General features: G+C 38.7%; 3 protein-coding genes across 3 annotated transcripts; 2 read left to right on the top strand and 1 right to left on the bottom strand.

Annotated features, from left to right (window-relative positions):
* LOC137608769 (programmed cell death 1 ligand 1-like) lies at positions 1-5464 on the bottom strand. The gene is made up of 8 exons (XM_068335342.1): positions 5426-5464; positions 4998-5058; positions 4569-4831; positions 4349-4445; positions 3867-4130; positions 3069-3179; positions 2030-2098; positions 1-255 (listed from the first exon to the last, which is right to left on the bottom strand). Coding segments are annotated over exons 2-8 (861 nt in total). The 5' UTR covers positions 5053-5058; positions 5426-5464; the 3' UTR covers positions 1-253.
* A 1711-nt stretch (positions 5465-7175) lies between these two features.
* On the top strand, positions 7176-14309 carry plgrkt (plasminogen receptor, C-terminal lysine transmembrane protein). The gene is made up of 5 exons (XM_068333988.1): positions 7176-7293; positions 7679-7773; positions 13047-13177; positions 13850-13959; positions 14169-14309. The coding sequence occupies exons 2-5, from the start codon at positions 7693-7695 to the stop codon at positions 14294-14296; spliced, it is 450 nt and encodes a 149-aa protein (XP_068190089.1). The 5' UTR covers positions 7176-7293; positions 7679-7692; the 3' UTR covers positions 14297-14309.
* An 801-nt stretch (positions 14310-15110) lies between these two features.
* rln1 (relaxin 1) lies at positions 15111-16785 on the top strand. Its single transcript, XM_068333987.1, has 2 exons — positions 15111-15312; positions 15664-16785. The coding sequence occupies exons 1-2, from the start codon at positions 15117-15119 to the stop codon at positions 16011-16013; spliced, it is 546 nt and encodes a 181-aa protein (XP_068190088.1). The 5' UTR covers positions 15111-15116; the 3' UTR covers positions 16014-16785.
* Positions 16786-16792: the final 7 nt, after the last annotated feature.

Below are 16792 nucleotides of genomic sequence, written 5' to 3'. Positions count from 1 at the left end.
TTTACAATTTCACAAAATCTAACCACACCGTCAGTGGAAAAGTTAATACTGTAACATACAAATATTATGTAAAAAGCAGATAGTCTGTGTTGGTACTATTACATCTGTGTCCTTCAGCACGTAGGGGGTTAGTACCCTGACCAGTAACCTATATCCTCCTCTTTCATTTAGGAAAATCCTGAAGGATCTACCGGGACATCTCCAAGATCAGCTGAACCTCACTGGAACCAGTTAGCACAATCCTCAGCTCATCTCCTGTTGACAGAATGAGAATGAGTGAGCTGAGTCATTATTTGCTGCGTCACTATTTGCTAAATCATTATTTCCTGAAACAAGTCCATTTTTTTTATTTTATTTTAATAGAAGGAACAGTTCCATGGGATTTCATGAGTACAATCAGTCAGTCATCTTCAGATGACTGACCGCTGTATCCGCTGCAGAGGGTCACGGGGAGCCATTTCGGCGGCATAGGGTGTGAGGCGGGGGACACTCCGCAGAGCCACACACAAAAATATACAACCATGCACACACACACTCATTCCTACGGGCAATTTGAAACGGCCAATCAAACTGAAGCACATGCTTTCTGGAGGTAGGAGGAAGCCGGAGAACCCACGCAGACATGAGGAGAGCATGTGAACTCCGGGACTTGAACCCGGGTCCGCCGTGTTGTGAGGCAGCAGCACTAACCGCTGCGCCACCGTGCCGCCCCTTCATGAGTACAGTACTTCTAAAATGTGAAGATTCAGTTTGATGAACTTCAACTCCTAAATTTGGGGCATTGGCCAAACTCAACTTGTCCCGACAACATTGACTGCAAAAGTAGACTGGAACAAAAACGAAAACTAAATTTTATAGGTTATTGTTAGGGTTGGGATTGGGGTTAGATCACTCTCTTATTTTGCAGGCTTTAAGGAAGCTGGTTCACACAGAGAGGTGACATCTTGTGTCTTCGTAGCTAAGGTAGTGATAACTGTTTTTCACAGATGTCTTTGGGTTTCCCTGGAATAATGGGGCAGATAACTGACATAATCATTCACTTCCGGATACAAGCACCAAAATTGGCACATATACTCCTTGGGGGTCACTGTTTTGATGAAACCTGTTAGCCACCTGAAAATTTAGGATGCATGGAGGCCATTTTTAAAGATGGCCGCTATTGAATTCAATATAATGCTGTTCTTTTTTCAGCTCTGTTTACACACATACAGACACACACAGTGCAGGAAGATGCTACACATGCTAAACCTCTAACACCACTACAACATCATGTATTTTAGCCAAGTCCGATTTAAGATAAAGCTCTATCTTAAAGCTTTATCTGCCCCACTAGAAGTGACAACAAAACATATTTGACTCGATTTTGTTTTTTGAAATATTTCTGTCATGCTGAGTGTAACATTCAAGTTTTCTTCCTGGATTTTTCAAGTGTTTTATTATTTTATGAATGTGATGAATACTTGTAGGCCTGATGGAAAAGATCAGCAAAGAGCATCGTAGCGCCAACAGAAATAGTATTGAAGTGGTCTGTGTTATGGTCATTAATTCATGGTGCAGTTTATTGTACTGGTGGTGAAACTTTGTCTCCTGAAATCATATTTGTTGACTATGAAACAGATGTACTTTATCACGTGATAAAATGTCTTCAGAAGAATTCAGTTGTGTTTCAGGCAGTAAAATCAGCTTCCATGCACTGTCGAAAAGAAATTATTTCCTGAATAGTTTACTGAATAGCTCGAAGAACCTTCATTAAGTGTTACGGTCAGACAACCAAGGAAATAGATGTTATCAATATAAACATGGCCAAAGACGTAACTGATGATGATTGTGTTCTCAGATTTAAAAAAAAAAAAAGTCCTTTATCAATCCCACAGCAGGAAATGCCCTTTGTTCAGGCAGTAAAGCAAACCTCAAAACAAAGAGTAAGTATATCAAGGTATAACAAATGTTCTCATAAGAAGATCTTTTGCTCAGTATGGAAGGGTTTTGTGTGTCATTCTGTGAATGCTTTAGGTTTGTTCAGACTTACAGGCAGTGGCAGAAGCAGTCGTGTCCCGACATTCAGCTAAAAGCTTCCTGGTAGAGGGAACTCCTGGCCCTGGGGACAAAACACTATTAGTGCCGGTAATCTAGTGCATTGTGACTCTGTGTGTGGTTGTTTAAACAGAATCGCAGGTTTAGGGTAACAGTTCTGTTTGCAGCATTTAGTTTTTCTTTTGTTCTCCCATAAACATTAGATTTACAAGTTACGTGATCCAAGAAGTCCAATAAAAATATTAGTAATTATAGCAGGAATATACAGCGAACAGGTTCTGGGTTTATTTCCGAGTCAAAGAGAAATTCTTTGAAATGAAACCTTGATACCAGCTATCACATGCCATCAACAGGACTCCAGAGACATAACTTTTCTTTTTTTTTTGCGTTTATATATGGAGACCACAGCATACTGCTACCACTGAAATGATGGGAGCGTTTTGCAGTGGGGGTTTCTAGAAACAAAAAAACTTGCTGTGAAGAAAACCCCCCATAAGTAAATCACTTCCAAAGCCAAACAGAAACTGTGACACAGCTCAGGTTGAAAAGATGAATCATGCTCACGTGGAAACACGCAGAACATGTCTTGTGATGAGAAGTTCCTTGAAAATCTATTACAGTGCAAAACTACTTCTCGGACACATCCCCTTTTAGCAACAGAATGACTCAAGACATTTGACTTACAGGTAGCTTGACTGCCTATTAAAATATAGAAATATGCTGGAAGTCTATGAAGGTGGATACTGATAGCCTAAAGACCAAGTTTCAGCTCAAGATGGATCATAAAGCTCTTTTTGACCAAGTTCCATCCTGTACAGTCGATGTTGTTTTATTATGACATTTTGAAAGTTTCTGAAAATTAAACCAAACAACATGTGACCTGTTACATATACCTACAAAAAGCTGGTTTATCCTCTTTAGGTCCTGCTAATGTTCTTTAGATGGAAATTAGAAAAGGAGACGCCACTTGGAATTTTTGTACACTCTAACCTATGATTGGCTGTAATTTCATAGATTAGTGAGTATCTGGTCACCTTTTCGGCGTGAACACATGATGATTGTGGTGATGATGACAGCTATTATAACTCCTACGCTCAGCACAATTATGGCAGCATCGTTTCGTACATCGGGAATAGGAACGTCATCTGTGAAAAGAGTCGAGAAGGATTAGGACTGAAACATAGAACAAAATCAGTTTTGGTAACGACAAGGCCAGAGATTCTGTATTTTGTGTTTTTTTGTTTTTTTGAATCACAAATAACAAAAACAAAAATATTAAAAACTTCCCTCTAATAAACAAATCTGGTATTTTCAACAAGGCAAAAGCAATGCATCAAAAAGACAATACATCTCACCCTACGCATCCACACACACACGCATGCACACACACACACACACACGCACACACACACACACACACACTCACACACACACACACACACACACACACTCACACACACACACACTCACACACACACACAGCTCCAATGTCAATGTTATCTCTTTGTTAGCGGTCACATCTGATGTGGTTTCACCTCATATTTTTATGAATCTTCATCAAAAGAAAATCTGAACAAACAGGAAACAGAAGTGACTGAAATGAAATTGAAATTGTAAAGAGAACAATTCTGTTTTGTTTCCTTTTTCCTAAGTCACATAAAACTGAATGTTAACATAAGTCATTGCCTTAGGACAACTTTGTTTCAGGATTTTTGTTTGATTCAGAGAGCTAAAAAGAAATGAACCCATCCAAGAGGATGTTGGACTTACATGATCATTAACTAAAATTCAAAAATGAACCAAAGAATGATACAAAGTGCCCAAACATTTACCTGGGATGTGAAATATCGCGGAGTAGCCATCATATGTAAAAGTACACGTATAGCTGTTGTCTGATGATGGGACACGGATCTGACTGGTGACTTTAAAAAGCTGCCCCGGGGTCAACACAGAGGTCGTACTGGAGTTAACTGTCTGCAGGCGTCTGTTGTGCCAAGTGACCGATGACTCGGGGTTCCCTTCAGATTGGCAGGTCAGCAGCAGCTCCTCCCCATCTGCAGTCTTCTCAATGCGTTTAGTCACTGTTTTATAAGGTGCTATAAACAGGAAGCGTATCAAATATTTACTGGTACTCTGTGCTTAGAAAGTTCAGGATTTTCATAAACGTATCTTGCTTAATAAAGAAGGACAAAAAACTTTACCAAATTGCGTAATAGTCCAAGTTATACTTTCTCTATCTCTTTCCAGAAATGATCCCCTGCCTTCCGTTTTTATAAAACCAATTAAGATAAACTGGAACTGAGCTAGTAATTACCTTCAACAGTCAGTGTTATCTCTTTATAATCAGCTCCTTCGCCTGTGTGCACCAAACACTGATAGGTACCGGAGTCCTGAATCCTGAGGCCGGAAACCTGTGAAATAAACGGTACCCGTGTCTGAAAAATTAACACGCATAATGTGAAGAATCATATGAGCCTCGTATCAATAATTTCTGATGGGATGAACAAGTTAACCCATTCAGAGGCGACACCAACCTGCAGCTTGACCCAGCCTTCCTTCAGCTCTTCACTGAAGAGTCGCACCCGGCCCTGATAGTTCGGGTCCTGGGAGGCCAAGCGCTCCACGCCGTTATCCATCCGGTACACCTCCCGAGCCGAAGCAGAGGAAATCCAGTACCAGGTGACTTTCAGGTAGTCCTGAGGATTTAGCAGTTTAGGCTGAAATCTGCAGCTCATCACAACGTCACCTCCAAACTCTGACCGGTACGTGGTTTGCTCGGCCTCAACAGTGAGCAACACTGGAGAAAAATATATAAGTTGATGACAAGATAATTTTTATCAGTGGCCATGAGCTTTTATACTGTGTTATAGGGATAGTGAAAGATTTTAAGTGAGTGGAATGTCATTTCTTCTTAAATATCTAAACTGCTGTGTCATTCTTCACAAAATAGCTTTAGTACATACCGGACAGAGATGGCTGAAACATGACTTGCAAAATTATAATGTACATCCAGTCCATTAAAACCTGAGAAGGGAACCAAAGGCATAGTTTTCAGAGGAGTCTTGTTCTTGTTATTTTAAATCCTTTAATCATTACATGTTTAAGCAATTACACACACACACACACACACACACACACACACACACACACACACACACACACACACACACACACACACACACACTGAAATCTATCCAGGATCGAGGCACTAAATCATATAGTTAATCCCAAAATGGGTAAATCTGATACTACTACTACTACTACTACTACTACTACTACTACTACTACTACTACTACTACTACTAATAATAATAATAATAATAATAATAATAATAATAATAATAATAATAATAAAATAGTGCAGCTGTCATTACGTTAAGAATGTTCTTACCTCTAGGTGAAGTGAACAGTATTCGTGAGAATTTTTTCCAGTCGCTATTTCCTCCTCCTTTAAGTATCTGCTCCACGCATGCACGCCCTCAGTCAGAGGAACCCCCCCCCCCCCCCACACACACACACACACAAACACACAAATAAATAGGGGTTTCCTTTAGATGAGACTTTAAACAAGGGTTAATTATCACGCAATATGTTGAGAACTTAAAATTCCTGCGGTTTTGCTGGAGTTCCCATTCACTGGCCATTAATAAGTGACACGCGTCTCCTTGCGGGAACGCTTTGAGCTGTGTATTGTTGCATGACCTGTTTATATTACCAGGAATATGGCGCTAAACAGAACCCAAAAACCAAAAATATCTTTCTGAATCAGCCTTGAGGCAGATGTTCAATGAACATACATTTCACAGAGTAGAGCATGAGGAAGCAGCTTCTAAAAAGCAACGCCTAAGGCCATGTCCTGGATAATTTTTTTATTCGTCAAATAAATAAATATTGGTTGTAAACGACAGTTTATTTTCTGTATGATACAGATTTACGCCTTCCAAAGTCCAATGTATAAATCATCTTTATTTGAATCGACGAGAAAACAGAACTTCTGATCCTGCAGTGGAACATAATGTCCGATAGAGGGAGACATTTGTCCACAAACTGCGACGACAAAATTAGATGAACTTGGAATTAGATTAATATTTTTCCACCCCAGGTTTTCACTGACTCCGGGTGAAATAAATCATTGATGTAATCTGAATTGTCAATACGTTCTGTTTCATTATGTTGTTGTGTATTTTGATGGTTCTTTGATGGCCTATGTTAGTTAGAAACAACTACTAAAAACCGAATGGTTTTAAAGCGCATCAGTGAAAATTATTTGACTTGCAAATGTGAAATATTGTGTGAAAAAAGTAAGTATACACACACACACACACACACACACACACACACACACACACACACACACACACACACACACACACACACACACACACACACACACACACACACACACACGCGAAAGAGTAATTATATAACAATTTTCTAATGGTGTTTGGCATAGAGCAATCTGAATAATTATCATTTAATGTACCACAGTGAAAATGTCCCTTTACTATTATCCAAGAATGAAAAATGAAAATGGGTTATGCTATTACTTTCATTATGAAAGTATTATTGCTGATGTATTGGTGATATAGTATTTATTACTTTATAGTGAATAGAATCATAACAATTACCTCTTTATATGACAACAATATAACCAAACCAAAATGAAAATACTGTACACTTTTATTCAGTTCTCTGCAACTGGGACGCCAGCATCAAGTAAAAAGGTCTTCACTCTCTTGAAGAATTTGAAAACCCTCTGCTTCATCTTTGTAAGAAAACATGGTGCGTTTTTAAATCCCTTGAGCGTATTGTAAGGAAAATGTGTATGAAGCTGGGTTTTGTCTTATTTTGAAAGTTTAACCAGAAGTATATTCATTCTGGAATAACAATGAAACAAGTGCTGCATTCAAGAACTACGTAACGCCGGAAATTCCACAAACCTGAATTCAAAAGCTCATAAAATAATAGAAAACTTGAAACCAGTGCCTCTAATAGGTAGCCAGTGGTAAACTAATAGCAATTATATAAACGTTTGTCGCTAAAGTGTACGGTAATTTAAACGTCTTCATATACAGGTATGTATCCTGTGCATGGATACATTCAATGTCCGACAGATTTGAATGCATCCATACACAGGAAGTGGAAGTGAGGCTGGACTCACGAGTGTTTTTGAAAGAGTTGTGTCCTTGATAAGAATTTATTGGTACCCTTTTTGGCGTTATCATACAGCATTTAACTTTTTGTCCTCAAATATATTAGGTACGTTATACTTTTATTCATGTTTCACCAAATTAACTAAAGGTTAAAGTCAGTGCTTTGCGGTTAGCGTAAGAATGGGAAGACTATTATGTGTTGCTAATACTGGAACATGTTGTTAAGCCAAATTAATATAACAGCACATTACAAAACACCTCTATTTGTTTCTGTATGTACGTATATAAAATAATTAAGTAGATGATGATAGCATCAAGTTATCGAACTAAAAGATAAGATTGTTATGCTGTCAGGGCTATTTACTCTCCATGTTAAAGTAAATTAGATGTAATGGCTGTTCAACCCTTTCAAGTATGTGGTTACAAGAGAAGTTTACCAATGTTGATTTAGTAGTATAATAATGAATGATTTATAAATTGTATTTTGACAGGTAACAACACCAGTATGGGGTTTTTGCTGTCTAAATCAATGGATGCAAACTTGAAAAAGCAACAAGAATTCATGCTCCACACTGGTCGGCTCCAGGTGAGTGCTGCAGGTGCATAGCATTAAAAACATCATGTAGATGATATTTTTAATATGCAGCATGTTTTACTTCATGCATCTGCAACTGGAACATGAAACTGAATGTTGTTATCCTGATGCATGAATGCATCTCCATAATCTACTGTGGCTCAAATTAGTCCTAATATTTATATTGCTTAAGGAGAAAAAGCATCTGTTATGGTACAGCCACCAGACTGGTATTTGCATTATAATGTATTTTCTGTCCTCAAAATCACAGGTGACGTTATAGGTTGTCTTGAGCAGGATTAGATTGCTGATTCTAATTTTGTAAATGTATTTTAATGGATCTCCCTCTGATGTACTTGAATTAAAGGTCTCCATGATTTACAGTAGATCCCACACTCAGCCCCTGAGTGTGGGCTGAACAGGGACACATACTCAGGCCATTTGTTTCCCAGTCCAACCCTGGTTTGATCTGGCTATCAATCTGTTCATCTACTGATCACATACTGTATATTGGTGACATCAAGGGCTGTGAGCTTTAGTTTGAATCTGAGCATTTTTATGTGGAGACCACGGTTTTGTTCATTGAAGCAAAGCATTGTTTTCGTCACCTTTTTGAAACAATTTGTTGTGAGTTATTATTGCCTGCAAGCTGTTGAGCAGCAGGTGGGATGTGTGACTGTCATAATGCCAATGACATTATCTGACTTATGCCCAAAAGGTTTGCCGTGTTTTCTTCCCTGTAAATGTCTCTTGATCTTCCAGCTGTAAACCGAGTAGATGATGACGAATTTCACTCGTTGATGGCGAAGGTTTGGTAATTAAGTTTCATACCACTCTTAGGTCATGACTCTGAGTCACGGGTGAATGTAATGCACATATTAAAACTTTCCTGTAGTGGATCCACTTTGTGTCATTGATTTTTTTTTTAAACATTTTGCATTTACTGGTTTTTCCACTCAGATCTATTTCTGACAGCAACATGACGTCTCTCATTTTATCATTATCTATCTCTCAGCTTAGATTTATGTACAGCGTATGTCGCAGCAGTTATGTTTTGTTACTGCCTGTAACAGGAAGTCATTTTTTCTGTATTTTTACATGAGTAAAATGAAACGACCCTAGCAATTTCAGAATATGTGTGAAGTGCTAGCTGCTTTCTGTCATTGCATTAAGATGTCAAAGATGATTGCTTCCTAATGTTTTCAAGTCACATAGCTCAAAGATAATTGATCCTTTCCCTGCTCGACCCTTAAGTAAAAGTCATCGCACATTGTGTTTCACCCCCATCGTCCATCTAAGACATTATTTTAGAATTAAAGGGGTGTGTTTGTTTGACATATGTCCAAAGAAGAAATTACACTGATGAAACTCTGCTTCTCTCTGACTTAGGTAGAAATGCTCTTAGACGAGGTAACATTTTAAAGTTGACCTCATGTTTAGACACATCCAGAGACATCCTCCCTCCCTCTTACTGTCTGCTAGTTACAGCAACAAGTGAACAAATAAATCACATTTTAATTATGATCTTCCTAGGATGAGAATAGATATAATTTTGTTATTGCAAAATTATATCCAGAGATGTTACATGTTATAACTTAAATAGAAAAAATAGAAAATGCAGATGAAGTCTCTTGTATGGAATTCATATCCATAAAATAGTTTCTAAATGTACTGATAGCCAATATGTAATGACTATAACAAAAAATTATTTGATCATAATTTGTTATGCAATAAAAACAAGATAAAATCAGAGACAACATTCTCAGTAGCAAGGGATAACAGTACATGTTGAGAGGGATCTGTATTGTTAAATTTCAGTTTTATCAAAAAGGGAACAAGAAGGGTACCCTGAGGAATTCCTCCTCATGCTTGTGAGCCATGAGATAATTTGAAATAATTATAATGAAATACATTAATTACATACAGATTTTTTCATTTATTACTCAAAACACTGCTCACACAACACAAATATCGACAATTAAAACAACACATTATCTGAATAAATTTTCGGGATAACATACTCAGGTAATGTAAAACAAATCACAAGAAGCCGTGTTTGTGTGATTCATGCGAATCAGTCCAGGATGGCGTTGTCCCGCTGCTTATGCTTGTAGCTGTAAGAAAAAGTAATTGAATTTCTCACTCATATTTCAGCTCTGCTCTCACTTTGTCACCTTCTCAGTGGCCTCATCACAGTTCAGTACTTTCTTTAGCTTTATCTTCACTGTTTTTTCCCAGTCATGGTCCCCCTGTTATTGTGTAATAACAGCTGCTTGTCCAAACTTGCATTCAAGTTATTTGTAATCCCTTGCTATGTTTCCATGACAGAGACTTCTACTTTTGACGGAAACAGGTATGCAAGGATAACACTGTGTTGCTTTGACAGAGTGGTAAGCACCTCATCAAAACTCATTTTTTATCAAACATTTACATAAATACAGGTAGTCCTCAACCTATGAACACAATTGGTTTGTAGATTGAGGTTGTTCAAATCGTTGGAATTGTTCCAAAGTAGTTATTTATTCAATTTCAATCTATAACTGCCATTTGAGGTCATTTTAATACCATTAAATACAAAAATATTAATCCCTAAAATTTACCAGAAACCATTGCAGGACATAAAAACAACACAATGAAGTAAAATACAGGCAGGGTTTGGCTTGTTGTTTCAAGTTAAGTTGTTCTCGATCAAATCACCGGATCAAATCACCGGAAACCCGTTAAAAGCACATAATATAATGTTACTCTACATTAAAAAAAGGATAAAAACATATGATCATATTGAAATACATAAGTATAGTTCCAATATCTACCGTTAAGCGTCACTCGTGATTCACAAGATTGTTTTGAATCCAGATTAGTTTAGAGATGCGCATGCGGAGCGGTGCTGCTTGGTGTAGGGGTTGAGGCAGAAAGTAGTCGGATATGTCAGCACGCTGCTGTTTGTATCTACAAAGATTTGGGACTCGAATGTTTGTATCTTGAGAGCTACCTGTACAGAAATGATGAACATAAATACCAGATACAGTCGTTAACAGAATTCCCAACATTAAAATTAGATTAGATTTGGATTAGATTGTTCTTATTATTGTAAGTCCAGAAGCACATTCAGGTTCTTTGTGTTTGCACTTTGGGAGAGTTTGTCTCTGTAATTGGGTGTGTTCTTTTTTACCTCAGTAGATCAACATATAAAATGAAGTGATGATCATCGCTTAAGGACTCTTAAATCCAGCCATAAATGGATGCACACACAGGCTTTCCAAAGTCAAAAACACGGATCTGTCTCAACAGTTAGAATTTTTGTGTCACTCATCATTGATGAGCTAAAAATGCCACAGAATAAAAGTTATACCAGCAATCTATGTTTTACTGTTATTTGTTGCTAGTAGTGTATCGTTAAGTGGGTTCTTTCCTGATTGATTACCCACCCCAGGTTTCATGAAAATCCATTAATATATTGTGTAATCCTCTTAAGAAACAAACAACCCAAAAATAAACCAAAAAACACATATGGGCAGAGACATCCTGCTTGGCAGACTACACACTCCAAAGAAAACTCCAGCTCAGCTGAGTCAACTTGTCAAGCTGTGACTCATGTGGCTGCTGGGACTCTCCTCTGAGGAAGCTCTCAGAATATACCCTTCTAGATCACCGTCATGGTTTGGTTGTCCGAATTTCCATTTACCTCAGTGTTTCTTGGAATGACGTATCAAATACGCGACTACAGAAGCTGCTCCTGAGATTCCATGACTTTGCTCCACCCAGATCCATTTTGAGTATGGAACACTGACCCCTGAGACTTTTTTGTGGATTCCTTGTTCCTGGTGAGACTGAAGGTTCTCAATCACTTGATTACAGTAGGAGTTTCCAAAGAGAAGATTTGAGACCGGTAAATTATTTTAGACATGCACAGAATGTCAGACCTGCATTCCGTTCGTATTCAAAGGGGATGTTTTAAGACGTGTTCTCCTTAGGGTTAGGATAAGGACACCAAGTACAATAGAGGAGGGCTGAATAGGATTCTGATCTGCATAGGAATGCAGATCAGAATGCAGATTGGTCTTGTATGACAACTTCCTGTAGCAAAACTGGATTTAAGACTCAGCATGTAAGGTCATACAAGGCCTACAGAGGTTACCACGGCTTTGTTGCTGCAAGCCATTCTCGTCGACTGTTTGATCTGGCTCAGAGAGTGCCAATGCGGCCATCTCCATTTGAAATCTTAAATATGAAATGTCTGAAAATGATTGGTGTAGACGAGACACATCTACGGAACAGGTTTAAGTTTAATGTTGACATTTGTAGAAGGCGAACAGATCGATGCAGGAGCGTAGGTGACGATATCCTATGATCGTACGTGTTCAGTTTTCAATGTCCGGTTTGCTGAACGGAGACATGGATTGGTCTTGATGTTGATTGAACTAAATCAGGCTAACAGCAGGTGTAAAACTATATAATATTTGATTTGATGAGGGTTAATTATCCATTAACACAACTTACCTTATCTACACAAGTGACACCACAGCCCGTTAATTACGGATTTAAATCTTCTGAGCTCTTTTAATTATACACCTTTCCATTCTTAGCACTCCTAAAATTTATTAGCAGCCAGATCCTGTTAGTCACCACACTTGATGCCCCTTGATTTGTGCTCTCCAAATTCCTTTGATTTGAATTTCCCACTGATAAACAGTGCAGTGCTATGTGAAAGCTTTTAAGACTTATAATATGTGTTGAGAATTACTTCCACAAATAATATCAAGTAGTTTGTCAGATTAAGTCCATGTTGAAAAAGTTGAATCTTTGTGACTTAATAACAGCGTTACAGCCATTATATAAAATGTGTTCAACCATTTACCATCACATTTTTGTGTGAGAAATTTGAATAAGGGTCTTTTGTAGATCCTGAAACGATATACATCATGCAGTGCTTCTGTTTTTTGTTTTTTTTTAGGTGCAATACCACATCACAGTGACGAATTCTCCAACTGCTTAAATAGAAAAAAAAAATCATTTACATACTTTATGTCATGTCATCATCACTTTTTTAACCTTTGCTTCATCTGTGCATTATTGCCACATTACTGTTAAGTGGAAATAAATGCTCACCTCTGACATCAAGGCTTTTAAAATGAAAATGTTAGTTTAATAGTCTAAATGGACATGTAGGAAGAATCTCAGATTAATTTACTTCAGCATAATGCTTCTTTGGAGTCTGTTTCCGCTCCTTTGGACTTCTGCATTGTGTGTTTTTGTCATGTACTTGAAATTCTGTCTGTGCATAGATGGAGCGTCAGATCATGATGCAGGACCAGATGAGGCAGAGACAGATGGCCATGCAGGTCGCCTGGTCCAGAGAGTTCATCAAATATTTTGGCACATTCTTCACAGTTGTTTCTGTGGGAACCATAATCGGGTGAGTTCAGTGTGTATGCGTGTATGTGTGTATATATCAATTCACAGCCACTTTATGTCACATGAGACACAACACAAACAGAAACAGATATGTTACAGATTCCTTTGGAAGGACTGCATTCCACCCCACAGCAAACATCAATCCAGACTGGATGTAAACAAACACCTCGATCTGTTTCACCGAGATGAATGAGCGTACATTAAAATGATAATGAAGTAAATGAGAACGACGACACACAATCTTTGAAACAATTTAATTGTAATAGTAACATTTTTTTGAACAGGTGAAGACACGGTTACCTTCATTGGAGTTCACTGTAGCGGCAGGTTGAAGATACAAGGTATTTCCTGGTCGGTGTATCAGGGAATGCCCACTGGAAACACCACCAGTTTATCAAACCATACGTTCAGCTGTCAAACTAGTCATGAAACCATCAGACAAGATGAGATGGATGAGGAGGAAACTCAAACAAGTTTAATTTCAAAATAAAATATCAAAATAGTTTGATTCTGTACGGCGTGAAGGAGGAACACTGCCCCCTATAGGTGGGATTTCTGCAGCATTACACGTAGCTGTTTATCTGCAGTTAGGGGTCTGATTCATTCATAGTTTAGGCCCACTCTTTCATACGTGATGAACTTTTCCTCTTATTGTCTCCACACTTTTCTTCAGTGCTTACAAGAAAAAGAAACCGGGCCTGATGGCTCCTATTGTTCCCCTGAGCTTCGTGTTAGCCTACCAGATGGACAACGCCTACGGGACGCTTATTTATCGTATGAGAGGTGAGGAAAAACCTTTTGTCATTAACCATCACATTTAAAACAAAACTTCAATGGCTGGCTGGGAGAATTAATCTCGATCTATTTGCATCAGCATCATGGTTTGCTTGGGGTTGCATCAGTTTACATGAGCACATAAATTTAAAGAATAAAATGAAACAACTATAAAAAATGCTTTAAAGCACATTTCCTATGCATTTGTCTACATTCAGGAGAGGCTGAGAGCATCATGACGTCTGAACGCGACCGCCTGGACCTTCCTCATGGAACTCCAACCTTCGACAGCATAGAGAAGGCCCGCCGCGCCAGGAGCAGCCTCAGCTCGTTTTTAGACAAATAACACATGATTTTTACTTAAACGTCAACAAAATGCCATAAAGCAGCTGCAGTTTTCATATTATTTGGTCTATAATTTGCACTAAGCTGTAATTATTGTTATCGGATAACTTTATTTAAAAATAAGGTTATTATTATTATTATTCTCTGTGGACATCAAATCAAATTATTCTTAATATAAATGTTAAATTCATACAACATGGTATTTCTATTAAATATATAGCATATGCTTTACATATGAATGGTGCACCTGTTAATTTCCACCTGTCACATTTTTATTATTATTACAGTACATATATTAAAATTAAAAACAGATTGGATGATTTGAACACATAATATATGTTATTATAGACAAGGTTTGTCTGTGAAACACTTTCAAACTTAACAATTAATTCCTGATAATAAAGAAAAAAATCTTCCACAGTACGCACATTTGTGTCACATAAAAAAAGCATTTCTCTAATATTACCTTAATAAGAAAAATAACTTCAAGTACGTCATTGTCATCAATCCAAATGACGTGTGAGAGAGGCAGAAGGACTGGGAGTGGGAGGGGGCTGCGGGTAGAACGCATAAATTAGGACCAGGACTACGGTGAGAAGAACAAGAGGAAAGTCTGCTGTGCAACACCGGGCATCTTTGACTTCAACAGGCTGCAACAAAAACTACCAAAAAAAAAAAAAAAAAAGGCTAAAACAGCCAGTCAAACCATCAGGATTCAGAGCAGCTATCTGATCAGAGGTGGAGCTCAGCTGGCCCCCCCATCAATCCCCACCTCCCCTCCCTGTGCAGCAGCCGAATCCAGCCGTCAGGTCAAGTGAAAGATGCTCTGCAGAGTGACACTTGCCGTGGCTGTGGTGTGCTTCTGTGGCGTGTGCAGCTGTGTGCAGGTGGACCTGATGAGCAGGCTGAACATACCGAGGGACTACGGCGTGAAACTGTGCGGGAGAGAGTTCATCAGGGCGGTCATCTTCACCTGTGGGGGCTCCCGCTGGAGACGCTCCACAGAGGGGGACAGGGGTGAGTTGCAACAGTTGTTTGATTTGTGGGCAAAAGTAGATCTAAGAGTAGTGGTTAAAAAAATACAGATAAAATGAGACTTGCTGCAAATTCTATTTTTTTAAAAGCTGAAAAATGTCTATAAATTAATTGTGTTTGCTGCTGTTTAAGATCAGATTATTTAAGAGGTGTGTAGGACGTCAATCATGCACTGATTCAGACAGACAGCTGATTGATTCAGTCCTGTGGCCGGGTCCTGAATACTGGCAGCTGAACATGAAACCATCTATTCTGAACCGACTGTCATTAATATGTTTGCCCCGATTAACGTGCATCATTTAAAAAATTTCCATCAAACGTGTCCCTCTCCAGTCCCCTTCCAGTGGAGTTCCCTCAGTGACATCACGCTGGAGGACGACCGGCGCAGATGGCAGCCCGACGCAGGGCTCCCAGATGACCCCTTTCCTCGCCACGTTGCCTCCTTCTCCTCTTCCTCCTCTCCCTCTTCCTCTCGCTCCCTGGCAGACCTCCTGGCTCTTTACGGGCAACATCCGTCACTCAGCAACCCGCCCCCACTTCCCTCCGTGATTTTGGGTGAAAGTGTGGGGATCCTGTCGGACGAGCCAGCACAGGGCAAGAAGAAGAGGAACTTTTCTCTGGGCGTGGCGGGGAAATGCTGTAACCATGGCTGCACCAAAAATGATATTGGACGCCTGTGCTGAGGTAGAGAGGATGGGTGATGACAGTGTACAGATGTGAAAAGAAGTGGTAACCTGGGCTTATCTGCTATTAAATATGCTAAAATACCACAGTATGTAGAAATCATGACGTGCAAAGACTCATCACATCCTTAACGTTTCCATCATATTTTGACCCTCTCACCTTATGCCCTTGGCTAGTTTGATATTCTCATGCAGCTCATGTATGTACGTTGCCCTTTCAGCATCACTGACAATAAATTTTGAATACTGCGTTCATATGAAATGTTGAACAAATATCATACATCTGCTTGTAAAGGATTTGGCGCAATAAGCGGTGCTCGTATTCTCGCCTGCAGACAATCTGACTAAACTGGATTCTTACAGGCCAATATCACACATTAATGTCATTTAGGCTGCTGTGAACTTATTGTCGGCCTCTCTTCACAACATTACGCCTGCCTGAACATTTTCCGTCAACACCCTGAGGACACTACTGGAAAGGATTCTACTTTCAACCCTGTTTGACACACCACCAAACCCTCTATTACCATTTCTGTTTTACATGAATAATTATTTATGATTTTATCCCTATAATTTAATCTTGAGGAAGCGGAGCTTTATGTTGAGCATTTTTAAAACAAAATATAAATCAGAATACTACCGCATTATCTTATTGTAGTAAAGTGATTAAAACCCTAAAATTTACCCCACAGAAATCCTCACACATTTAAATCTATTGAGACATTAATCTATTGAAATGATCAGATTGTTATTTCCACCAAACTTAAATTATTAAATAA

This window comes from Antennarius striatus, chromosome 15 (genome assembly GCF_040054535.1).
Source record: "Antennarius striatus isolate MH-2024 chromosome 15, ASM4005453v1, whole genome shotgun sequence".
NCBI lineage: Eukaryota > Metazoa > Chordata > Actinopteri > Lophiiformes > Antennariidae > Antennarius > Antennarius striatus.
This window is presented reverse-complemented; position numbering and strand designations above follow the sequence as displayed.